General features: G+C 39.1%; 1 protein-coding gene across 1 annotated transcript in view; it reads left to right on the top strand.

Moving 5' to 3' along the window:
* Window positions 1–23,850, top strand: part of LOC132839481 (complement C3-like) — a 31,897-nt gene extending 8,047 nt beyond the window's left edge. The window contains exons 14-41 of the mRNA XM_060860474.1: window positions 2,547–2,693; window positions 2,873–3,002; window positions 6,192–6,263; window positions 6,467–6,658; window positions 10,401–10,518; window positions 10,606–10,697; window positions 10,816–10,955; window positions 11,325–11,531; window positions 11,757–11,820; window positions 11,982–12,068; window positions 13,685–13,888; window positions 14,482–14,557; window positions 14,657–14,816; window positions 15,490–15,585; window positions 15,694–15,844; window positions 15,928–16,088; window positions 17,070–17,228; window positions 18,137–18,196; window positions 18,282–18,372; window positions 18,546–18,594; window positions 18,712–18,802; window positions 18,927–19,016; window positions 19,106–19,211; window positions 19,297–19,392; window positions 21,758–21,838; window positions 22,055–22,138; window positions 23,258–23,393; window positions 23,540–23,850. Coding sequence (XP_060716457.1) covers window positions 2,547–2,693; window positions 2,873–3,002; window positions 6,192–6,263; window positions 6,467–6,658; window positions 10,401–10,518; window positions 10,606–10,697; window positions 10,816–10,955; window positions 11,325–11,531; window positions 11,757–11,820; window positions 11,982–12,068; window positions 13,685–13,888; window positions 14,482–14,557; window positions 14,657–14,816; window positions 15,490–15,585; window positions 15,694–15,844; window positions 15,928–16,088; window positions 17,070–17,228; window positions 18,137–18,196; window positions 18,282–18,372; window positions 18,546–18,594; window positions 18,712–18,802; window positions 18,927–19,016; window positions 19,106–19,211; window positions 19,297–19,392; window positions 21,758–21,838; window positions 22,055–22,138; window positions 23,258–23,393; window positions 23,540–23,681 — 3,282 coding nt within the window. The 3' untranslated portion in view covers window positions 23,682–23,850. The remainder of the gene's footprint in view (window positions 1–2,546; window positions 2,694–2,872; window positions 3,003–6,191; window positions 6,264–6,466; window positions 6,659–10,400; window positions 10,519–10,605; window positions 10,698–10,815; window positions 10,956–11,324; window positions 11,532–11,756; window positions 11,821–11,981; window positions 12,069–13,684; window positions 13,889–14,481; window positions 14,558–14,656; window positions 14,817–15,489; window positions 15,586–15,693; window positions 15,845–15,927; window positions 16,089–17,069; window positions 17,229–18,136; window positions 18,197–18,281; window positions 18,373–18,545; window positions 18,595–18,711; window positions 18,803–18,926; window positions 19,017–19,105; window positions 19,212–19,296; window positions 19,393–21,757; window positions 21,839–22,054; window positions 22,139–23,257; window positions 23,394–23,539) is intronic.
* The last annotated feature ends 2,393 nt before the right edge of the window (window positions 23,851–26,243 follow it).

The following is a 26,243-nucleotide window of genomic DNA, read 5'->3' as shown; positions in this document are numbered from 1 at the left end:
TTTCTATGGAATTTTACTGATTGGAAAGTTATGAGTTCTGTAAAATACTTCTTGTCCTACCCCTTGTTTGTCAAATGTGTTGTGCAGCAAGCTAAGATCTGTGCTGAGATAGTGGAAGAAACTACTACTTGACATAGATATCTTACCATGCACTCCTGTCCAAATTCTTCTTGGACATGACTTCTGCCAAGACTGCTTTCTACAAGGAAAACCTTAAGCTTTATCCTACCTGACTGCTGAAGAATTTGTCTCCTTTTATGAGAAGATTGAGAAAATCTGCCAGACCATCACTTCTGCCCTGACTACCAATACACAAAATTCTAGTCATCCTCCCCTGCGATCCAACCACCTGCCGACTGGATCAAATCTCTTCCATTATCCTCCAGAACAACTTGCAAGACTTCCTTCCATTCATCACAACAATCATCAATGGATCCTTAACATCTGGTCATGTACCAACTAACTTCAAGAAAGCAAGGGTTATTCCTATCCTGTCAAAGCCTGCTCTGAATCCTTCAGACATCAGCAATCCTTAAGACTTCAGACATCAGCAACTACAGTCTGGTATCACTTCTCTTTTTTCTTTCTAAAATTTTGGAATGCACTGTTTTCAGACTGGAGAAAACTCTCCATCATCAAAACCAGTCGGGCTTCAAGGCAGCACATTCCACAAAAATTGCCCTTTTGGCTGTCACTGAGAAACTACATGCTGCTAGTTTAGCTTAGCTGTCATCTGTGCTCATACTCTTTGACCTTTCTTCAGTGTTTGACACAGTTAATCACAAGACTCTATTGTCCACCCTCAGGAGTCTTGGAGAAGTATACTGTAGGAATGTGTTGCTTCCTACCTTGAAGGTTGCTTATATCAGGTAACAGTGTGGATCAACATCTGCTCTCCACTGGTGTCACACAAATCTTAGTGCATGATTATCTTATAAAACTCAGCAAAACTGAACTGAAAGCAAAACTGAACTGCTAGTCACAGGTGATTCATCCCAAGGTCAGGATATTGAGATATCCCAGGACAAAGCTCTGATCTTCCCTTTAGCCACTACTCGCAATTTGGGGTAACAAGCTTGGGACAAAAAACTGCCTTTATCCTCACATATTGCCTATTTGACATATTCATGTCAGTTTCTACTTTACAACATCAGAAGGATTCAGCCATTTTTATCCACAAAGGCCCCTCAGGTGCTTGTTCATTCCATGACTGACTACTGCAACTCTCTGTTTGCAGGTCTACCTCTGAACACAATCTGACCTCTGCAAATGATCCAAAATGAAGCTCCAAGACTTGTTTTCAACTTGCCTAAATTTTCCCATACCATCCAATTGCTGTGCTCCCTCCAATGGCTTCCAGTAAATGCACACATCAGATTCAAAACATTGATGTTTGCCTAAAAAGCCAAAAATAGACCAGCACCCTCTTAGCTCAAAGCGGTTATCATTCCTCAGGGTACAAGGTAGATACTCATCAAAACTGTTTTCTGTTTTGGAATCTAGGAGGTGGAATGAACCTCCCCTAGATGTCCGAACAGCAGAGACACTGACCATCTTTAAACAAAGGGTGAAGACACCTCTTCTTGAAATACTTAAACACGCGCTTACTTATTTTTTCCATATATTTTCGATTTATTTTCAAAAAATCTCTACTTCCTCCCAACAGGGTTTGGGACAACAGAAACTGATGGTTTCCTTAGTCTTTATTAGTAAATCAGAATTGATTTATTCATTGATGGACTCTTCAAAGCACATTTGTAGGTCACATTAAATAAGGTAGTCTGCCAAATGCTATAAATGAGTTCAAATCTGAGGACTACCAACCTGCTACTGTTTAACCTTTAACTGCTCAGCTGTATGAATGAGATAAATGTAAGTTATACTGCATAAGGGTTTCTGCCAAATGTAATAAACATTAATATACTATTTTAAAAAAAACCCTCATTACTCCTCGCACTGCACCCCACACCCTCCGATCTACCAGCACCGCTTGACTGGTTCCACCATCTCTCAGGTTTAGAGGCAAGTATACTACAAGACACTTCTCTGTTCTGGCACCAAGGTGGTGGAATGAACTTCCCCTAGAGGTCCGGACAGCTGAGTCACTGGCTATTTTCATGCGGCGGTTGAAGACCAACTTATTCAGGAAACACTTCAACTAGCACTTCTTTCCCTATCTTTTGCATTTAAAAAAAATAAAAACTTTGACACTTTTTCATTGTAACTTTGAACAAATGTTTTAAACTCATGGTATCTTAAGCATGTAACCTAGTGAGCCAGAATTAATGTTTCAGTGCTAGAGATTTAAGAACTTATGTACGTCGCTCTGGATAAGGGCGTCTGCCAAATGCTGTAAATGTAAATTTCATTTCCTTTATTCTGCACTTGATTAGCTTACAATAAGATATTACACTGTTTGCCTAGTCAGTTCCCAGCCAGTCAAAAAAATCAGAGTAGGTAGAGCACTGCAGCTTCTATTTGCCCAGTGGGTTAGGTAAGGAATTTGTCCACCCCGATGTATTTTCTCCCTTTTTTATGCAATATAGCTGAAACTGGATACAGAGGAGAAGACTTTTAATCCTGGTAATGAATTTCAACTCACTGTTACCGGGGATCCAAAAGCCAAGGTTGGTCTGGTAGCTGTGGATAAAGCTGTCTTTGTCCTCAACAAGAACAAACTCACACAGACTAAGGTCAGTAATATCTGGCAGTATTTTTTAATTCTATTATTAACCATGTATCTTATGGATTTATGATTTAAGTTTTTCTCAGGAATCAGGTAAAGGCACAAAACGGTGTCCTGGCTAATCTAATATTAATAGAGAAAATACATTGCACATATTTACATAACATGTACTTTTTCCATCAACAGATCTGGGACATTATTGAGAAGCATGACACTGGCTGTACAGCAGGCAGTGGTAAAGACAGTATGGAGGTTTTCTATGATGCAGGTCTACTGTTTGAGTCTGATAAATTAGGTGGCACCAATGAAAGAACAGGTAAAAGATTTTTTTTAAATAAAAAATAACATTTAAAAAATAAATAAATAAAACACTGGGTAACATCCATGCCTGATAATTGTCCTGCCATTCACCAGAAGAAGCCTTCATCTGACTATTGACACTTCTGCAACACTCCCGATTAAGAGTATATTTATACTACTTTAAGCTATGTTGCTTCTTAAAGAAACGTCAACTCACCCTGCATTACCAAGCCATGTTATTTTCTCTATAGTGTGTTTTCCTGTGTATTACCTTTTTGCCTGTCACTTTTCCCTTGCCCTTTTGGGATGTTTGCTGAATGGACTGTTTCTTCTGTTTCTTCTTCTTTCTTTGGATACTAGCTGCCTGTTTATACTAACCCTGTTTTTCCTAACATTTTGGATTTATTCTTCCCTGGATTTTTATTAAACTGTTTTATTCTGCACATGGATTCTACATCTCAATCATTATAGGATACTTCACCTACAATGGATCCAGTCAATGTATAACAGCTGGAAGCTATATTCACCCAACAAGGACAAGCTAACAGGATTAGCTTTTTAACCTACAGGCCACCAACACCCGCTTGCTACAAGCTCTCGCTGCCCCCACCACACCATGAAAAAGGTGGTGTGCATGACGGTGGCTCACAGTCATGTAAGGGCTTCCTCCCACAATGTGAAGTGTTTTTCCAGCACTAGGCTGATGTCTATTGACAGGACATGCCAAATGTGCTTACTTTCTATATGCCCAAAAAGTCTTGAACATTGACAGCATCCAGCCTCACACCATTTTAGTGCATCCTGGGTTATCAGCCATCACTGTTCCACTGGTCGGAGGAACTATCAAATATACCAATGGAGAAGTATGGGAAAGTGCTCATGTGCACATTTGAGGGCAGTACATAGTGTGACACCAGGTACACCCCATATCAAACAGAAAAACTGGTCTTATGCCTCAAGGCATGAAGAAAGTTAAAGCCCTTTCCACATCATCAGACAGATCAACCCAGTTATCTACAGATTGGAGTTACCAGCAGACTACCATATTTCTCTATCCTAACATGTCTCCCTCCTAAAACCCGCAAACATGTGTAGCCCTGCAGACAGCCACATTATGCCACCACTACCCATCGCAGTAGATGGCACGATGGCATGTGTGGTTCACACAATTCTGGACACCAGCAGGAGGAGAGGGCAGTTGCAATACCTGCTTCCTTGGGAGGGACACAGTCCCAAAGATAAGATCATGGGTCAACACCCAAAACATTCTTGACTCAGCTCTTATCACAGAATTCCATGCCCCTAGTCAACCAGGCTCTAGACCCTGGGGCAGCCAAGAAGAACTATTGCCCCTTTTCCACCAAAAAGAACTGGGTGCTGGTTCAGAGCTAGCACTGGTGCTGGTTCAAAGTTGGTTCCACTGGTGAACCTTCTAAGAACTGGTTTGTCTTTCCACTGGCTAGAGAGCCATCACAGAGCCGAGTCTGACGTCACTGTGTACGTGTCATGTGTCCCAGCAACTTTAGCGCAGTAGCGGCAAACACAAACACATCAACAATGGCGGATGTTGCTTTACTGTTAATGCTCATGGCTTTGTGAACCTACATTAACACCCAAACGCGGTGAAACCAACGTGTACGTGCAGCTTCATGTAATCTGTATAAATGGAGGTTGTAATCGAGAAAGTACATAACATTATTTTATCATTAACACAGAAAAAAGTTAGCCTTAGCATGTAGCTACCTACTATCATGTGTGCTGATAATGTATCATATTGTGGTAAAGTAAAAGTGTATTAAACATTAGTATACTTAAGGTACATTATCAAATGCACTAACAGTAGCCCCGCCCACAGCCCCTGACACAAGCGATTCTTAAGTCTAGACCAGCAACGTTTTGGTGCTACTTAAGAACCACTTTTCCTGGTTCAGAGCCAGTGCTTTGGCTGTCGAAAAAGAAAGAACTGGTTCTAAATTAGGCTCTGGCTCCGAAACCAGCACTCAAACTGCCTCGGTGGAAAAGGGGCATATGTGTATTTTTGGGGAGGATTCTGTAACATCCACGCCTGATAATTCTCCTCCCATTCACCAAAGGGAGCCTTTGTGTGAGTATTGAAACATCTGGTACATGACGTGTAGGAATGTATGGGCAAACTATAAAAAAGAAAGAAAGACCTTTCCGGTGAATAGAACATCGCAAGGGTTTTGTTGCCAGAGGAATAAGGCTTTTATTATCATGCAATAACAGCCTGAGCTGGTCTACAGAGCGACTCCCGATCTAACTCATTGCAACCAATATCTAGGTTGCCCACACATTCCTACACGCCCAACATCTGTTTCACCCACATTCCTGTGCGCACACACAGACACCTAGCTAATTTCAATGCTGATATTGTTTCTACATATCACGATGAATAAAATTCTTCTACATACCCTACAGGATTAGTGAATATACTTATACTACATTCAAAGTTGTGTTGCTTTGCAGATTTTCTCTATACTGTATTTTCCTGTGTATTACCTTTTTGCCTGTTATTTCGGTTTTCACTTTTGCTCTCACTGTTTTAAAAAATAATCAACAGCAATTAGTGAGATGAAGCAATTACCTTTACCATGTTAAAGTGAATTATTAAAGCATATCTCCAGGAGTTTAACTAAAAAATTCTCTGAAAAGTTTACCATATCAATGATTACACATTATGTCCAAAAGGTGCCTGATTTTACCAATGTTCTTGTGGCTGAATGCAGAAATCCCCATAGCCTTGCTTCAAAATATAATGGAAACGCTTCCGAAAAGAGTGGAGGTTTTTAAAATAACAAAGCAGGACTAAATCTAGAATGGATGTTTTAACAAGCACATACAGTATAGTGTAATGACCGGGTGTTCATAAATATTTGGCCATATAATTTTTGCTTTTCTTTGTTAAATGACAGGGTTAGATTATGTGGAGTATCTCTCAAGTCCATGTCAATGAGCTGATACTATAGAAATGATAAGGAATTAGAATAAGCACATAAATATATAATTTTTATTTGCAGCTGGTACAGAAAATTAACATCTTACCATTAAGAAAATCCAGAATTGAACAGTGATGCAATACAAACTGATAACATTAAAAAGGTACAAAATTATGGGGAAAAACAAACTACAGGTTTAGACTTCAGTTACAAGCTGTTTCATTTTGAGAATTTCCTTTTTTTAATAGTTCCTGAGTGTCCTACACCACTGAAGAGAAAACGGAGAGCAGAGACTCTACTCCAGGTTACCCAAACACTGAGTAAGAAGCTAGACATTTTTTCATCTATTTTGTTTACTTATGTAGTCATTAAAATAACACTTGCCACACAAATACTGTTAAAAAAAAAACAAGATAGATAGATAGATAGATAGATAGATAGATAGATAGATAGATAGATAGATGGAAAAACAGACAGACGGATTTAAATTTCTCATTGCTTTTTACTCTTTACCCTTTCTAAGTGTCTAAATACAACAATGAACAGAAGAAATGCTGTGCAGATGGACTGAGGCAAAACAGGCTGGGCTACACATGTGAACGGAGAGCGTCATTCATTTTGGATGGTTCAGAGTGTATCAAGGCCTTCCTGGACTGCTGTAACGAGATCCAAAAACGCAAAGATGAGCAGAAAGACTTGTTGCTTTTGGCTCGCAGTAAGAACCTACTTTGTTGTTTGTTCAGAGTTATTAAAGATTTTTTTTAAATTATAATAATAATAATAATCGCATTATATTAATTTTTATATATTAACACACATTAATAATCTCAATAATAATAATAATAATAATAATAATAATAATAATAATAATAAAATCTCTCCTTGAACCGCCACCTTATCGTGGTGGAGGGGTTTGCGTGCCTAAATGATCCTAGGAGCTATGTTGTCTGGGGCTTTCTGCCCCTGGTAGGGTCTCCCAAGGCAAACAGGTCTTGGGTGACGAGCCAGACAAAGAGCGGTTCAAAACCCCCTTATGAGGCAATTCAAAACAAGGTCCGTGACGTCGCCCAGTATGGCACTACCGGGGCCCCACCCTGGAGCCAGGCCCGGGGTTGGGGCTCGCATGCGAGCGCCTGGTGGCCAGGTCATACCCCACGGGGCACGGCCGGGCTCAGCCCGAAGGAGCAACGTGGGGCCGATCTCCTGTGGGCCCACCACCTGCAGGAGAAACCGTAAGGGTCCGGTGCAATGTGGATTGGGTGGCAGTCGAAGGCGGGGGCCTCAGCGACCCAATCCCCTGACATGGAATCTGGCTCTAAGGACATGGAATGTCACCTCACTGGGGGGGAAGGAGCCTGAGCTGGTGCGGAAGGTTGAGAGATACTGTACCAACTAGAGATAGCTGGGCTCGCCTCCACGCACAACTTGGGCACTGAAACCCAACTCCTCGAGAGAGGCTGGACTCTCTACTACTCTGGAGTTGCCCGCGGTGAGAGGCAGCGGGCAGGTGTGGGCTTGCTCATAGACCCCCAGCTCAGCAAAATGTGTTTGAGTTCACCCCGGTGAATGAGAGGGTTGTTTCCCTGCGCCTACGGGTCGTGGACAGGTCTCTCACTGTTATTTGTGAATACGGGCCAAATGGCAGTGTTGAGTACCCGACCTTCTTGGCATCTCTGGGAGGGGTGGTGGAAAGTGCTCCGACCAGGGACTCAGTCGTTCTACTGGGGGAGTTCAACACTCACGTTAGCAGCGACAGTGACACCTGACACCCGCCCCCACGACCTGAACACAAGTGGTGTTCTGTTATTGGACTTTTGTGCTAGTCACAATTTGTCCATGACGAACACCATGTTCAAGCATAATGGTGTCCATCAGTGCATGTGGCACCAGGACACCCTAGGTCAGAGGTCGATGATCGACTTTGTGGTTGTTTTATCTGACCTCCGGCTGTATATCTTGGACACTCTGGTAAAGAGAGGGGCGAAGCTGTCAACTGATCACCACCTGGTGGTGAGTTGGATCCGATGGCGGGGGAGGAAGCTGGACAGACTTGGCAGACCCAAACGTACTGTGAGGGTCTGCTGGGAATGTTTGGCAGTCTCCAGTGAAATAGATCTTCGACTCCCACCTCAGGCAGAGCTTCAACCAGATCCCAACGGAGGTTGCGAGACATTGAGTCCGAGTGGACCATGTTCTCCACTTCCATTGTCGACGCGGCCACTTGGAGCTGTGGTCGTAAGGTCTCCAGTGTCTGTCCTGGCGGCAATCCCCGAACCCGGTGGTGGACCCCAGAAGTAAGGGATGCCGTCAAGCTGAAGAAGGAATCTGATAGGTACCGGAGGGCCAAGCAAGCTTCAGCCCGGGTGGTTGCGGAGGCAAAAACCCGGGTCTGGGAGGAGTTCGGTGAGGCCATGGAGAAGGACTATTGGTCGGCCTCGAAGAAATTTTGGCATACCGTCCGGCGCCTTAGTAGGGGGAATCAGTGCCCTGCACACACTGTTTACAGTGGGAGTTGGAATCTGCTGACAGTGGGAGTGGGAATCTGCTGACTTCGACTGGGGACATCCTCAGATGGTGGAAGGAGTACTTCGAGGATATCCTCAACCCCACCGACATGTCTTCCACTGAGGAAGCAGAGGCCGAGGGCTCAGTTGTGGACTCGTCGATCCCCCAAGCTGAGGTCACTGAGGTAGTTGAGAAGCTCCTTGGTGGCAAGGCACTGGGGTGATGAGATCCGCCCTGAGTACCTCAAGTCTCTGGATGTTGTGGGGCTGTCTTGGTTGACACGTCTCTGCAACATTGCGTGGTGGCCTGGGACAGTGCCTCTGGATTGTCAGACGGGGTGGTGGTCCCTCTGTTTAAAAAGGGAGCCTGGAGGCTGTGTTCCAACTACAGGGGGATCACACTCCTCAGCCTCCCCGGAAAAGTCTATGCCAGGGTACTGGAGAGGAGAATTCAGGAGGAACAATGCGGTTTTCGTCCTGTTCATGGAACACTGGACCATCTCTATACCCTTGCCAGGTTGCTGGAGGGTTCATGGGAGTTTGCCCAACCAGTCCACATGTACTTTGTGGATCTGGAGAAGGCATTCGAATGTGTCCCTTGTGGCAACCAGTGGGGGGTGCTCTGGGGGTATGGGGTCCAGGGCCCCCTGCTAAGGGCTGTCCGGTCCCTATATGACGGAGCAGGAGTTTGGTTCGTTTTGCCGGCAGTAAGTCAGACACTTGTTCCCGGTGCATGTTGGACTCTGGCAGAGCTGCCCTTTGTCACCGGTCCTGTTCATCATTTATTAGGATTTCTAGGCACAGTCGGGGTCCAGAGGGAGTCTGGATTGGGGACCACAGGATTTCGTCTCTGCTTTTTGCAGATGATGTTATCCTGTTGGTTTCATCAAATCAGGACCTTCAGCATGCACTGGGACGGTTTGCAGCCAAGTGTGAAGCGGCGGGGATGAGAATCAGCACCTCCAAGTCCGAGGCCATGGTTCTCAGCCAGAAAAGGGTGGCTTACCCCCTTCAGGTTGGTGGAGAGCTCCTGCCTCAAGTGGAGGAGTTTAAGTATCTTGGGGTCTTGTTCACGAGTGAGGGAAGGACGGAGCGGGAGTTCGACAGGCAGATTGGTGTATCCTCTGCAGTGAAGCGGTCGATATACCGGTCTGTTGTGGTGAAGAAAGAGCTGAGCTGCAAGGCGAAGCTCTCTATTTACCAGTCGATCTATGTTCCTACCCTCGCCTATGGCCATGAGCTTTGGGTCATGACCGAAAGGACAAGATCCCGGATACAGGCGGCCGAAATGAGTTTCCTCTGTAGGGTGGCTGGGCGCTCCCTTAGAGATAGAGTGAGGAGCTCGGTCACTCGGCAGCAGCTCAGAGTAGAGCCGCTGCTCCTCCACATCGAGAGGAGTCAGCTGAGGTGGCTCGGGCATCTGTTCCGGATATCTCCTGGACGCCTCCCTGGGGAGGTGTTCTGGGGCATGTCCAACCGGGAGGACGCCCCGGGGAAGACCTAGGACACACTGCAGGGACTATGTCTCTCTGCTGGCCTGGGAACACCTCGGTATTCCCCTGGAAGTGCTGGAGGAAGTGTCTGGGGAGAGGGATGTCTGGGCATCCCTGCTTAGATTGCTGCCCCATGACCCGGTTCATAAGCGGTAGAAAATGGAATGGAAAAAAATGTAATAATAATAATAATAATAATAATAATAATAATAATAATAATAATATTAATGTAATTAAATTTGAGCTTTATTTTTTTTATTTCTAGTGTTTACACAAGCATAAATAATAATAATAATAATAATAATAATAATAATAATAATAATAATAATAATAATAATAATAAATATACCAATATACCAAAACACAAAAAAACAATTACATGCAATGGTATTCAATTCTCCACAATATTGAATGTTTGCCTCTTGTTCAAGGCATAATTTACTAACATAAATTTGTTCAGGTGAAGATGATGATGATGAATTCATAAGCTCTGATGATATTACCTCTCGAACAAATTTCCTTGAGAGTTGGATGTGGAAGACCATTGACCTGCCAGATTGTGAAGAAAATATTCCATGGTAATTGCAATAATCCAGGATTTTTATTATTACTACATACTTGAAGAAACTTGGTAGTACTATTCAGATCTGCTCTTTCCCCTGTAGTGATAAAACAAGCCTCACCTTGGAGAGTCAATATGTCTTAGACTCTATTACTACCTGGCAAGTCCTAGCCATCAGTATGTCCAAGACCCATGGTCAGTCCCGCATCCTTTTAACATGTGAAGTTTCCAAATACACCAAAACACATCTAAAATCTGAAACAGACACCTGCACATGATGAGTGGAATATGAAGCATATTTTTTACCATGTAGGCATCTGTGTAGCTGATCCCTATGAAATAACAGTGGTAAAGGATTTCTTTGTGGATCTCAAGCTACCTTACTCAGCAGTTCGCAATGAACAACTAGAAATCAAGGCTGTTCTGCATAACTTCTCCCGTGAGAAAATGAAGGTATGTTTAGTGTTGTCTGCAGTTACACATAAAAAAAATAAAATAAAACTTGTGCACTGTGTAGTTTTGCTGTAATGCTCACAGTTCATGGCTTGCAGTGTTTGCTCACATACATTTTATACAGGTCTCTGATGCACAATGTTCTTTGATAAATCGATATAAATCTGTCTATTTCTGCATCACCAGACATTTCCAGGCTCTGGATACACAGCCACCTAGTCCAGGATAAAATTGAATTGCTTTCTGAATCTTTAAGAATGAAATTGCCACATAATCCACTTCATAAATCACATTTTTGTCTGCTTCATAACCTATTGCCTGATTTGTCCTCACACTGAAGATATCTGTTATACTTCCTCTTTCCACCAGGTGCGAGTGGATTTCTTAGAGACAGAGCATATTTGTAGTGCAGCCAGTAAAAAGAGGAAATACCGTACAATAGTTAATGTTGAAAAAAAGTCCACCATTTCCATCCCTTATGTGATTATTCCCATGGAACTGGGGAAACATGACATAGAGGTGAAGGCTGTTAGTTCAACACGTAGTGATGGAGTTCTAAAAACCCTGAAGGTGGTGGTGAGTATGAGCAGATTATATGTGAGTGATTTAGTTAAACCCTTATCAAGCATGGGCTAAATGTTGAAGTACTGGTTACTTGGTGCTGAAAAAACATTGAAACACAAACATTATTATAGATGTGAAGAAATAAATATACAAAAATAAATATTATATGATTCTATGATGCATTTAGATTCACTGCTTAGAACAACATAAGGTCTGAATCGGTTTTCCCTTCCTCAGACGGAAGGTGTGCTAACTGAACTCCCAGAACAAAATTTGGAATTAAATCCCTCTAAAGTACCTGGTGAGATCTTCTATATTCTGTACTTAAGCAACAGCAAACACGTCATGATTTTTCTCCCTATTTGTCAGAATTTATTCCACAAATAATGTTTCTACATTTTATATGCTTAAATAAGTTTTCATTTATTTCTATTTCTGTTATTCTTTCTGTTTGTGTTTAAGGTGGCATTCAAGTTGTGCATATGAAGACTGATATACCACCTGGGAAGATTCCAAACTCTGAAGCCCAAACTTACATCACTGTGGCTGGTATAAAATCTAACAAATTAATATAGGCCAATATTGACCAATTCAAGTTTTGTCACCTAAAGTCCATTTTAAATGTCATTCCCTTAATATACTCATATATATTGGCATAGTTTTATGTAAATCACAAGAGGACAGAGATGTTATCAATCTTAGCATTAATAGGCCAGACCTGCCAATGTTTCTTCCAGGAATAAGAAAATTAAACACTTAAGGTGTTACAGGGGTGTCTGAGCTATTTTTATTTACAGTCGCCTGGAAGACAGATTTAAACAGAAAACAATCCCTTCATTATACTGATATATGCAAAACAACTTTTTTATTTATGAGATTTTACCCCATCCATTCTAACGTAATCAGAGTTCCACTGCCTGCTGCATTACATACATAGTCCAATTATTTTCTTTGTGTGGACACAATACACCATCATTTCTGATCTAGGAACATGCAGTTATGTCATCATATAAATTACCTGCTTACTGCTAGTAGTTTTTTGGATGATAGGTGAGCAACATGATTGTTTGATGAGGTAATCCACAATGCTGATGGCTTTGTGGATTCAACATGTGGTGTAAATTTTTGCAATGGAAGGAAGAGAGACTGATGACTTTTTCAGCTGCCCTCACTATCCACTTCAGTTTCTTGTGGTCCGAGACAGTACAGTTCCTAAACCAGTCAGTAATGCAGCTGCTCAGGATGTTCACAATAGAGCCCTCTGTAGTACATAGTCAGGATAGGGGATGTTCTCTCCATGCTCTCCTGAAGTCAACAACCATCTCTTTTGTCCATATTCAGAGACAGTTTGTTAGCTCAAAAGCAAGCTGTTAGCTGCATCACCGTCTCTCTTCATGCTAACTCAAGGCATAATCAGTACTTGTCAGATATTCCTGCAGCACATTTAATGTGGTTAATTTTTGTCTTGTCATTTTATACATTTTGAGGGACATCCTGATGTTTTGTAATGTTGCCATTAGTCCTGATCGACAGTTTTCCGTATATGAGATAGTATGTATGATTTGTTAGCTCTTTGCAGAGCATGGCTTCAGCAGTCGGACAAAACCGACTAATAATAATAATAATAATAATAATAATAATAATAATAATAATAATAATAATAATAATAATAATAATAATTTCACTGATGACAGCTGTATGATACTTTTGAATATGAGATTGAATGTAATAGGTCCATTCTGAACACATCCACACCTTCAAATAAAAGGGTGTGAACAATCATGAAACCAGATTAATGTAACTCTCCCCCCCCCCCCATTTTTAATTGTAATACATTGTAAAAACATTTACTGCCAATTTATCTTGGTTTTATTTAATTATGCATCTCTACATATTAATTATCTACCCCTTTTCTACTCCCCTTTCTCTGCAGCTTATTTTTTATTGTTTTGCTTAATAATGGACTCAGGGCTGGGAGAAGATGGAAACACTCACAATTCGCCTCCCATAATTATTTTGTTATTGTATCGTTATTTGTATTTTATCTTCTTTAAGACAATGAAGTATATATTATGCCATGCCATTATATTCAATGTTTGCTGCAACAAAGTTTAGCTGCTTGTCCATTCTAACAACAATCTTACTAGTCATATATTTTCCTGAAGGTGAGGAGTTAAGTCAGACAATTGAGCAGGTCATCAGTGGAGAGTTTATGGGGCGCTTGATCGTCCAACCCCATGGCTGTGGAGAGCAAAACATGATCTTTATGACATTGCCTCTAATTGCCACACACTACTTAGATACCACCAGCCAGTGGGAAAGAGTTGGCCTGCACCGACGTAATGAGGCTATCAAGCACATCCAGACAGGTGAAAAGACTCTTCTAAAACACTAAAGATCAAAATCATTTAATGTTTTGTAAGGCCACAAATGTACCAGTATAAAATGGTTATTGGCCATTTTGTTCATCAAGCTGAACTTGTCATCTCTCATATTTCATATCAGATGATGTAAAGTTTAACCAGAGCTGCAACTAACCAGAGCAGCAACCTGAAAATCATTACAGTATATGAAATTCATTTGTCAAATTTTAATTGCAAATTCTGTCTAGTATCTATATAGACGTTCCTTTTATTATCCTTGTCCAGGACATAAACAGCCACTGACATTTGAATCTTTTATGCTATCTGCTGTGTGACTGGGTCATGCTAGAATATTGGGGTCTAGTTTTATTTCATGGGGTAGATAGTGTTTCTGGTGTTCAGAGCTAGCCCAGAGTGTGTCAGGATTATCTGGATCAACAGCTTAGCTCTACTTAAGTGTTTTAGAGCTTTCTAATGAGCTTTTATGAAAATATTTTATAATTTAAATATTTTAAATTATGAGTCCAATTAATTACAGTTACAGTGTATTGGAACTCGTAAGACTAAGAAAATAATTTTTATCTTTCCCCCTCTCTTAGGATATGTACAAGAACTTACATTCCGTAAACCTGATGGTTCTTATGGTACATGGACAAATACACCTAGTAGCACATGGTAATAGAGACCAATGAAAGTTACAATTGGGTAATTCTTCAGTTCTTGCACAGTATTCCATCTGCCATATGTTTATTGCTTGTTTTTTCTGCGTTAAAGGTTGACAGCATACGTGGCCAAAGTCTTTGCTCTGGCTAGTGACCTAATCACGATAAATGAAGATATTCTTTGCAGCGCCCTCAAGTGGTTAAATCTGAACTCACAAATGCCAGATGGCTCATTTATAGAAAATGCCCCAGTCTATCATGGAGAGATGGTTGTAAGTTGAGCTTATATTTGTTTGGTCTTAAATTAGTGACATGTACAAAAAAACCTTACAGCAACAATTTTTGTGAAATCTGGTGTACTTAAAGGTGGGGTGCAAAATGTTTGAAAGCCAATGTTGACATTTGAAATCACCAAAACAAACACGCCCCTAACCCAAATGGGCGTCACCCCTGTAGCTCCGCCCACACATACATACTTAACCCAGGCATCTATTATGGTGGAACCTGCTGGGGCGGCTGGCTGAGGGGATATTTTTATCAGTAAATGAACTCAATGAGTAATACTATGGTAATACAGTGTTTTTGTAATACTGTGTGTTGTTCCGTGAAAGGTTTAGCTCTGTTTCACGCGGAAGACATTCAGTTCTCTCCAGCGTTGGAAAGCTGATCTTATATTAACACGTGTCCTGCTTCTTGCCTTATCGTAAGCCTTTTTTTACACTTTTTGTTTTTATCCGCCATTTCAATGTTTCAATCGCTTTCGGCTAATGTCAGACATGCGCACTGAACACTCTCTCCGCCGCATATTGACAAGACACGCCCCTTTCTGCTAATTGGCTACACGTTTGTTTTGTTAGTAGGCCTGACTCAGTTTTCTGAAGCATTTCTCAAACATCATGCACCCCACCTTATGTGTACTGTAAGGAATTTTCTGTGCTATTCCAGGGTGATGTACGAGGTAAAGATGCTGATGCATCTCTGACAGCATTTGTCTTGATTGCCCTGCAAGAAGGACAACATCTTTGTGCTAAATCAGTTGGAGTATGTCAACTTGTCACATCATATATCACTAATAAGCTAAAACAATCAAGCACATTGACCAGCTTTTGTAGAATTATGCATATAATTCTACCCTTTTCTGTCATGTAGAGTCTTCCAGAGTCTTCCAGGAAGGCCACTGAGTATCTGGAAAAAAAACTCCCCTCTTTGACCAATCCGTATGCAGTTGCGATGTCTTCATATGCCTTGGCCAATGCTGGCAAGTTTAAGAAACAGCGTCTGCTGCAGGCTTCCTCTGAAGGTCAGTAACTCTTAAAATCATATTTATTTATTTATTTCTGAAGAAAGCACATGTCAATTTGATTCTATATATCTTATGCACAGACGGTTCTTGCTGGAAAGTTGGAGGACATCACTTCTCCCTGGAGGCAACAGCGTATGCCGTGCTGGCTCTGGTAAGGGCAAAGGAGTTTGAAACAGCACGAAAAGCTGTTCACTGGCTCAATAGGCAGAGCAGTCCTTACGGGGGTCATGGCACCACGCAGGTAGGTTGACAGGTTTTTCTATTTTTTTATTTTTTAGGCTGAGGAAAGGCACCTGTAAAAATGTAAAACATGTAAAAATGTTTTTACAGTTTACTGAATTCTGAAAATTAAGTAAACTGTAAAAACATACATTCAAGAATGTGTGTTGCCAACAATTTTTGTTGTTTATGAGGTCAGTAGAGCGATGAAAGTATGCTTGTGAACCTACAGTCCTAAAAGTAGTCAAAGTGAAAACATTTATATTTGAACTTATATAAACTTATATTTGTTAATTTATTTATTCTATTTTAAATACTGAAGTAGTTTAAGTATTCGGTTCTTTAATTGTGGTGATTTTGGCTCACATTTAACAAAAACCCACCAACTCACTATCTCAAAAAAAACTGTCAATAGGAAAATGAGAAACAAGAGACCAAAAAAATGCAGATGAGCTGAAGGCCACTGTGAAAGAAACCTGGGCTTCCATACCACCTCAGCAGTGCCACAGACTGATCTCCTCCATGCCACACCAAATTGAGGCAGTAATTAAAGCAACGGGAGCCTCTACCACGTATTGAGTACATCTACAGTAAATGAACATACTTTCCAGAAGGCCAACAATTAACTAAAAATGTTTTTTTTTGGTCTTATGAAGTATTCTAATTTTTTGAGATAGAGAGTTGGTGGGTTTTTGTTAAATGTGAGCCAAAATCATCACAATTAAAAGTTTCTCTATTTGAGTTGAATTACTGAAATAAATTAACTTTCCTACGGCATTCTATTTTATTGAGATGCACCTGTATGTAATACTACATTTTTCAGTTTAAATAAATGATTGGTATAAAATATTTGTTTCATTTGTTTGATTGGGTTCATTTTGTCTACTCACAGAAATAGATAAAATTCTAAAGCCTTCAAGCTTTAACTTTCAAGCACCACTGTAAATTTGTTTCAGTTGACAATCAATTTCAAAAACCATCTTTGCTTTTCCATGTCATCTAGGCAACCATACTGGTGTTCCAAGCAGTGGCTGAGTACTATAAACAAGTAAAAGATCTTCAGAATACAGATCTGACTGTGGCTGTGAGCATCAGTGGCCGAACTCATCAAAGAAAGTGGATTTTCAACAAGAACACTGCACATCTTACACGCTCAGACAAGGTTAACATAAAACTGTTTGTTATAAATAGAATTTTTTTAATTTTAATTTAAAGTTTTAATTTTAAACATTGTCTTGCTACTACTGGTGTGTGACGTGTTCTGATCTCAAGATGGATTAACATTTTGTGAAATGAGTTGTGCTGGATCACAGTAAAGCTCACAACAGTCAAGGCTAGCTAGTTCACTGTCTAAAGTGATATCTAAAGCATGCTAAGTGTCTAAAATGTCTAAAGCATGCAAACTTTTGCCCTCAGAGGCTCTGTGTTATAATAGTTTAAAGATTTACTAAACTGATAACACAGTGAATATAAAATATCTGCACAACCCTGTTAAAATCAGTTTTTTAATCTAAAAAAAGTCATGTCAAACATTTTCACCTTCACTGTGAAATTACAAGTGTCCCTGAACCACAACTGTTTTAGGAAGAAAAAGATTCTCTCATTACCCAGCCTTTTTATATTAGTTTTAATATTACTTTTAATTAGGAATCCGGCAGTTTTGAGAATCAACCAATCTCTTAATTTAAATGCTAATTAGTAAAGACCTGCTAATTAAAGTGGATGGTTAAACATGAATAAAGTATAGCTGTTCCTATAGGATTTTTCCGTACATCATCTTGGAACACCCAAATAAGAAAGCTAGGGGCAACAAAGAGTTTACAAGCAGCTATATGATCTCAATGTTAAAAAATGTGTTTTATTTGCTTCTAAAAGTTATTAGTTTCATCCACAGTATGGAAAAGTGCACAGCACATCATATGTTGCAAAATGTTCTTCCACCTGTTTTGCAAAATAGATTTTTCAACTACAGATTGCAAGATTTTAATATCTTACCTCCTGCAATTTTTAAGATTTCTCTGCCTTACGGTAACATGAACACTGAAAGGTTTCTCTACCTTAATTTTTCAGGTTAAGCTCAGGCAAGAGTTTAATGTTACTGCTACGGGAACTGGTGCTGGAGTTCTCAAAGTGAGTATTATGGTTAAAAAGTCCTTTGTTTTGTATTGTATTGTAGTTTATTACAAAAAATAAAACTAATTCCTCTTTTTCATAGGTAACAACAGTTTATTATGCTAGACCCATAGAAAAGAAGAGCGACTGCAAAATGTTTAATCTTTCTGTTGAAATGAGACAAGAATCAAAGGGTAAATTTTAGCTCATGTTTAAATCCCTCTACCCCCGCCCCCATAAAAAACACTGTATTTTCATTTGTGATAACAAAATAATATATAAATTTGCCTAACAACAGTTTTCTTCTGAGATATATAAAATATCCCTGCTATGCTATGTTATTGATGTTATACAAATTCTCTCTCAGTATCTTACCCAGATGCCCAAGAAAGTTATGAGGTCATCATTAACATTCAGTAAGTATACTGCAAAATAAAGGCCATGTAGTTTTTTTTAATTGCTAATTTCGTTTTTTGTTTAAAGGTTTTTATAAAAAATATTAAGACATTGTCCATTTTTATACATCATTGCAGATTTAAGGATCCAGAAAGAAATGCCACTATGAGTATTTTGGATATCGGCTTGCTGACAGGATTTGTGGTGGATGAAAATGATCTTCAAGATGTAAGCAGAAATCTGAAAAATACTTACAGACACTTCTGTGACAATAGATTTTGTACAATAAGCATAAGAAATGTTTTCACAGAAAGCAATCTCTGACATTTTGTTTTGAACATCATAATCTTAGCTAACCATTGGAAGGGACAAATACATACAGAAGTTTGAGATGGACAAACAGCTTTCAGAACGAGGCTCCCTCATCATGTATTTAAATAAGGTATAATGAAGGATATTTTATTTTCAATTTTTAAGGTATTAAAGTGTTGTAAAAGTTTCTCTGTTTAAGCTAATTTGCTTTCTTGTCAGGTATCACACTCTTTCCCAGAAAGGATTGTATTCAAAGTGCACAGGATAAATAACGTTGCTTTGCTTCAACCGGCTGCTGTCAGTGTGTATGAGTACTACTCTCCAGGTAAAAAATTAACACATAACCCACACAAAGGCATGTGCAAACACAGACACACACACACACACACAAACCCTTGTGTTGTTTGTAGGGGAACGCTGTATGAAGTTCTACCATCCTACAAAGAAAGATGGAGCCCTGGTCAGATTGTGCAGTCACCAGAAAGATCTGTGCCACTGTGCTGAAGGTAGACATATTTACAGCTGACAAATGCGATAAATAATAAGATATAATAAAGATACAATATTTTGCATTGTGTAATAAATGGTCAGATTTTCCAGTGTTTCCAGAAGGACCCTGTAGAATTACACTATATTTCAGCATTATGCTTCTCTTCTGTCTACCATTTAGTGTCCACATCAAGTTTTGTTTGACAGCTTTGATTTTTCTCGAAAAATCATGAACTAAAACAAAAAAAACCTCAGAATCCCATCTGAGTGACAACTTATCGACAATTAAGAGTAGGGATGGGCGATAAAACGATAACAATATGTATCGCGATAGACGCGTGATCGATATCAATAAAAAAAAGCACAAAATGAGCCGCAACGAGCGAGGAAATTGTAAATAAAAGAGGAAAAGTCAGCTCGGCACTATGCCAGTTTTTTGGATATTATAAGTCTGACCGTAGTCATAAACGTCTGCAAATTATCCAAGACCGTCGTGAGGTAGAATCAATTGACCAATAAATATCTGAGCATGGTCAAGTACGTTGGCTGAATTAACCCTCTGGCATTATGCCTTAAGCATTGCATTAGGGTCTCTTAAGATCGAGACACTGTTTGTGTTGTTTAAATGGTACTATTGTGTTTTCATATACATTTTTTTAATATGTTCAGTGTCTAGATAAAGGTCGATCGTGTTTATTGTTTCTCAACTGATGTAAACTCATAGGTGTAAAGTTATTTGTCAATCTCAGTTATATTGGGTTTAATGTTGTAATCCTTGAATAACTATGCATTTTCACTATTATTAACTATTGGTGTATTCTGCAGGTTTACATCCTCTCTTTATGAGCACTAGTTGTATGGGATGGCTCCAGTTGGAGTCAGTACATAGGTTTGCATCATTTGGGATGTGGATTTTTTATTTTTCAACTCAACCAGCAGCTGGCAAACACCCCTTCAGTCCAGTTTAAATGGCATCTTGATCTGCAGACTTAATTTGACCTCATTATGACAACTTCGGCTGAATGACTTCTATTGCAAACCAGTGATTCTTATTATAAACATGATGATAAAGATTGGCAGCTCTTAGCACATCAATTAAAACACCATACAAGGAAATTGTATATCTGACCCTCAGGCAATTAAAGACACCTTCAAATTTTTCTATTCCACTTTATGCACATTTAAATCTCCAGCTGACTTTTAAGATATGACCTGCTTTCTAAAGGATTTAAACTGATTCAGCTGTTACTGCAATAAAATAAAGTACACAAGCAATTAAAATGATGCACAGCATTAAAGCACCTGGCCCCAATGGCTTTCCAGCTGAGCTATTTTTTAATGTTTTGGGGGTTTTTTGAGTAAATTGTCTACATTTATTTCCCCATGAATCCTTAGAGCAGGGCTTCCTACCAGAGATGCTCACGCAAGCATCTGTAATTCTGCTTCTAAAAAAGTCTTGAAGCTCTTATAATCCCCTCTTTTTGCAAAATGTAAATGCCAAGATTTTGGATAAAATGTTGGCCTCTTGAATGGAAAACATGCTTTCAAAGATTATATCTGAGGAGCAGACAGGTTTTATCAGAGGGAGAGCTATTTTTTAATATTTGCACTCTTCTAAATGTAATTTATTCCAAACATCTTTGGTTGTGTTGGCACTCCGTCCGGGGTGTATCCTGCCCTGATGCCCGATGACGCCTGAGATAGGCACAGGCTCCCCGTGACCCGAGGTAGTTCGGATAAGCGGTAGAAGATGAATGAATGATTGAATGAACATCTTTGGTCGTGATTACACTTGATCTTTTGGCAGTGCCTCAGAAATGTGGGTTTGGTAACAATTGTATTTCCTGGGTACACGTTTTATATGTCTCACCACAGGCAAGCGTGCATATTAATAATGTAAGATCCAGAAATTTTAAGCTAGGAGAGGGAAACGGCAGAAGTGCCTCCTTTCCCGTCTGTTGTTCTCACTGGCCATTGAACCATTGTCCTTCACTTTAAGGTCTTTCTCTTTGCTTAAGGGCTTGGTGTGCTCAGGTAATGAAATCAAACTGTCACTTACTGCTGATTATTCATTGTTATACATTTTAAATCTGATGTCGAGTTATGCTAGAAAAATTTGCATTGTTTTTAGATTTGATATTCTGGAAAGAGTAACTTATTAAAGAAATGGCATTCCTTTATAGGCTACTTTAAGTCCCTTAAATCTTGGCCTTCTATCTAACATGTGTGCCTTCTGTACATACGTTTCTAGTTGTGATGTTTACTTCTTGTTAGGATTAGAAAATAAGAATGATCATGTTTCATGATGTATTTTAATAATAATGACGGTTATGCAATGAAAAGTCTGCACCTACGGGAGAAATGGTCTATATTCCCTGACAGAAAACTGCAGTGTCCAGAAAAAACAAAAAATTGGTGAGGAAGAACGAGAGAACAAAGCTTGTGAAGCTGGCATGGATTACGGTAAACATCGACAACTATTTAAACACCAGATTCAGACACACAGATACATCCTATCTGCATGTACCTTACCATTGCTCACTCAATGTACTCATGTCAAGCTTTAATATCTAATAAATCAAATCTCTGTAATAAATATATTAGTATTATAGGTTTATATATAAATGATAAAATAACATTTAAATTAATAATATAAATAATTAATATGATATTTTTCAGCTTATAAAGTGAAATTAATAAGAGTGGACCAGAGCCCAAACACAGATTATTATGAAATGAAGATTGAAGACGTCCTGAAAGAAGGTAGGTCTTATTTATATATCTGTATGACAGTAGATCACAGTAATGTAGAAGAGTCACACCAAGAAATATGCATCAATCCAAGGTCATGGTTATGCTTGTTTTTAACCATACAGGGTGATGTACATGAAAAAGAGGGACTGGTGTTGGAAAAAAGGGTTAAAGCTAATATCAAGTATGAAATAACAGGAACTAAAATATTTCACAGTCCACAACACTGAATATTAATTGCATAAATTTTTGCATAACTCAAACCAAACAATTTCTGCCAGAATTACACTTCTTTCTTGTATGTTGTAATCTACCCCTGGAGGCAGATGCTGTCGTATACATAAGCAGAGATTTAATAGGAAAAGCAACTCATCCACAACATAATCCAAACGATCGTAAATGAGAGAACATGCATGAAAAACACAGTAACCTTGGTATGCCAAAATACAGCAGACAAAAACACAAACCTAGGGCAGGTAAAGAACATACACAGAAAAGCAAATACAGAAAACATACCTAGCTATGAACTAATAAAACTGTGTGCTGAAGCTAACATGCAAGCTGTCTTTGTAGTATAGAATCCCAGAAGTAGCCCGGACCGGAAGTGGTTCAGAACTCCGTTAGGGGCTCCCTTCGTTTACTGAGACGGGGTATAGCAGGATGAGATGTTACACATGTGTATGTTCAAGGTGTACATATACACACAGGACATGGTTGGATTTGGTTCATAATATATATTTCGCTTCATTATTTTTAATTCAAATCTATTCTGGATTTGGGATGGATTTTGATTGATTAGGGTAAAGACTGGAAACAGAAGTGGGAATTATTTTTGACTCATGTTCTGTATATTATTCAATTAATGCCTATTATATAAAACATTGTTTGTTCTTGATATCCAATCAGTCTTAGAAGCCAATGACTAAAAAATACATAATTAGAGTTTATGGAAATTCAGTTAGAGTCCATGACACATTTTTAATGCTTTCTGGTCTGGAGATCCTACAATCTTTACTAACACCCATATGAGAGACTGACACAGTGTTTTATTCAACTCTCTATATCCATGTCCATCCCACAAAAGATCCAGTGTATCCATACAAATGCATGCGTTTGGGTTTTATTTTACAGGTACTGACCATAATGTACTTGACAAAATAAGGACATTCATGGGTCATGCTAATTGCAGAGAGTCTTTTGGATTTGTGGAAGGCAAGAGCTACCTCATCATGGGCCACAGTGTTGACCTACCGAGGACAGAGGGAAAGTATGTTCTTTCATCAACTAATCACCACGGGCATCATGGGCTAAATTTGATGTAGTTAAAGAGGGAAAACACACATTTCTGTAGTATACAGCCAAGTTTGTTAATAGTGTTGTCTGTGTGAATGAGCCCTCATTTGTTGTTGTCAGGCTGCAGTACATCCTGGGTGAGCAGACTTGGATTGAATACTGGCCCACAAGCGAGGAAGGTCAAACTCGTCAGTACAAAGAAACTTACATCGGCATTGGCGCACTGTCTCAAATGCTTAAGGACTTTGGGTGCACTACATAAACATATATTGTTTTTTCTCTCTACAACTAAAAAAATTTTTCTGTTGCTGTGATGGAGAATTTACTAACATTACTCACCTAAGCAAGTTCACCTTAGCATTCATCCTAAAATGTAAAAACCTGTGATATCTTAATAAATAAATAAATAAATAAATAAACTGAACAAATCAGTTAACGATTTTTTTAAATGTGTCAAAAAAACATTGAATTAACCCTGTGTAGCTCATGTGTAAAAGAATGTGCATTTATTTTGAGTAAAGGTTTTATTAAAATAAGTTAAAATTAATAAGAGTCATGCTCATATTAGACAAAGCAATCAACAGTTTCCATTTAAATTGATTATTTAGTTTAAAAAAAATTTTTTCTGTGTTTAATATGACAATACACAATAAAGGGTATTAATTATATTAATATACATCAAATATATTTAATGAAATAAAAATGATCTTAATCTAAATGTAAGTATTAAATTTAATAATCTCTCTCTCTCTCTCTCTCTCTCTCTCTCTCTCACACACACACACACACACACACACACACACACACACACACAATTTTACAAATCAAAACCAGACATTCATAAAAGAAAATAAACAAGCAGACAAGGCTGCTAATACATATTAATCTGTGGCAGTTTTTTCCCAAAACATATGTAGCCTAGTAATATTGAAAAAATGTGTGAGGTGGTCACATTTTTCCAAGAAAAAACGTCTATCTAAAAGAATTATATGGGCAAATTATAATATTGAAAAAATAAAAATAAAATAAGATAAAACTTAATTTCCTTACTTATTATTTCTTTGCTTGTAATTTCATCTTTTGATTCATGCTTCAGTTTTCTTTGTTTTTCTTTCCTAGTTGATCTCTTTAAAAATATCAATTTAAAAATATCCCAAAAAAGTTTCATGCAGATTTGTGGCAGGATAAAAGTCTCAACCAACATAACTTTAATTAATGGCACAGAAGTAGATGAAGTCACTGATGCATGCATGTTCCTTTAGTATTTGAACCTGGTTTGAACAAGTGAGAAGATGGATGATTCAGCTACATGTGCTCGATATACATTTGTAAATTGATGCACTACAGTTAGCTGCCTTGGTTGTGCAAGAGGTCAGTTTAATTTGTTTACATTGCTTCTTAAATGTTCCAGTTGTTTTTGTGCATGTAGGAGCATCACAGTGTGAAGGAATGCTTAAGGCAGGAAACCAAATGATCTTGATACCAAAGACTAACTTCTACTTTAAAAATTGAAATCTAAATAAATAAATAAATGAGAAAAAAAATTATTAGTAAAGTTTAAAATGAATGACTTAACTCAGGTGATGAGACAGAGATTGATGTGGATGACCATTCATCATCTTTCAAGAGACTAGCAAGACTAATTATCCTTCATCACTAAATGTTCATTCATTCATTCATTTTCTACCGCTTATCCTAACTACCTCGGGTCACAGGGAGCCTGTGCCTATCTCAGGCGTCATCGAGCATCATCGGGCATCAAGGCAGGATACACCCTGGACGGAGTGCCAACCCATCGCTGGGCACACACACTCATCCACTCACACAATCACACACTACGGACAATTTCCCAGAGATGCCAATCAACCTACCATGCATGTCTTTGGACCGGGGGAGGAAACCGGAGTACCCGGAGGAAACCCCGAGGCACGGGGAGAACATGCAAACTCCACACACACAAGGCGGAGGCGGGAATCGAACCCCCCAACCCTGGAGGTGTGAGGCGAACGTGCTAACCACTAAGCCACCGTGCCCCCCATCACTAAATGTTATTTTTTTTAAATTAGCCAGATCAGCTGTGCAGGAGCTCAAGAGCTGGTGGTAAAATCTGTGCTTGATAACCATACATGAATGAATAACTTTCTATACACATTTAAGTCTCCACAGATGAGTTTGCTCAGTTATGTTCGCTAGCTGGCTACTTTACAGGGTATCTGTGAGGTACAGTATATCTCATCAGCAAGTATTGTTAACGTTAGCAAAAGTTAGGTAGTTACTTGATATTAACTAACCTTCGCTTCAGGAAAACATGAGTGTGGTGAGTTTTCTGCCTGTTTAAGACATTAACAGCTAAATATCGGCAGTTTGCAGAGGAAACATATGTGCCACAGTTTATTTTAGCAGCTTTGTTGATAATCCACTGTTTGTCTTCAGAAGTTAGTTGACTAGAAGCCATTTTCTTCCTCTAGTTATATTTGTTCACTAATATGGCGGCCGCAACAGGACAATCACATGACCACCAGACAAACCTAAATTATTAATATTAATACAATGCTTAGTTCTCTTTATCACAATTAAATTATATTCTAAACACTTTCTCACACTTACAAATTCATAAAAAAGACATTTGTTCGACTTTGGTTAATAATTGCAACATTTTAATATGAAAAAAGAAGAATTCTCCGGACACACGACTGCTTTATGCATGCATGGACAGCTTATTTTTCAGTTTTATTCAATAATTCAACTGAAATTATTCCGCTTTAAGACATTAACACCTGTTTCACACCGGATGTGCAAGCAGAGCAGGAGCGGCGCACATGAG

Source organism: Tachysurus vachellii, chromosome 24 (assembly GCF_030014155.1).
Source record: "Tachysurus vachellii isolate PV-2020 chromosome 24, HZAU_Pvac_v1, whole genome shotgun sequence".
NCBI classification, from domain to species: Eukaryota; Metazoa; Chordata; class Actinopteri; order Siluriformes; family Bagridae; genus Tachysurus; species Tachysurus vachellii.
Note: the sequence above shows the minus strand (reverse complement) of the source record. Positions and strands in the feature narration are given on the sequence as shown.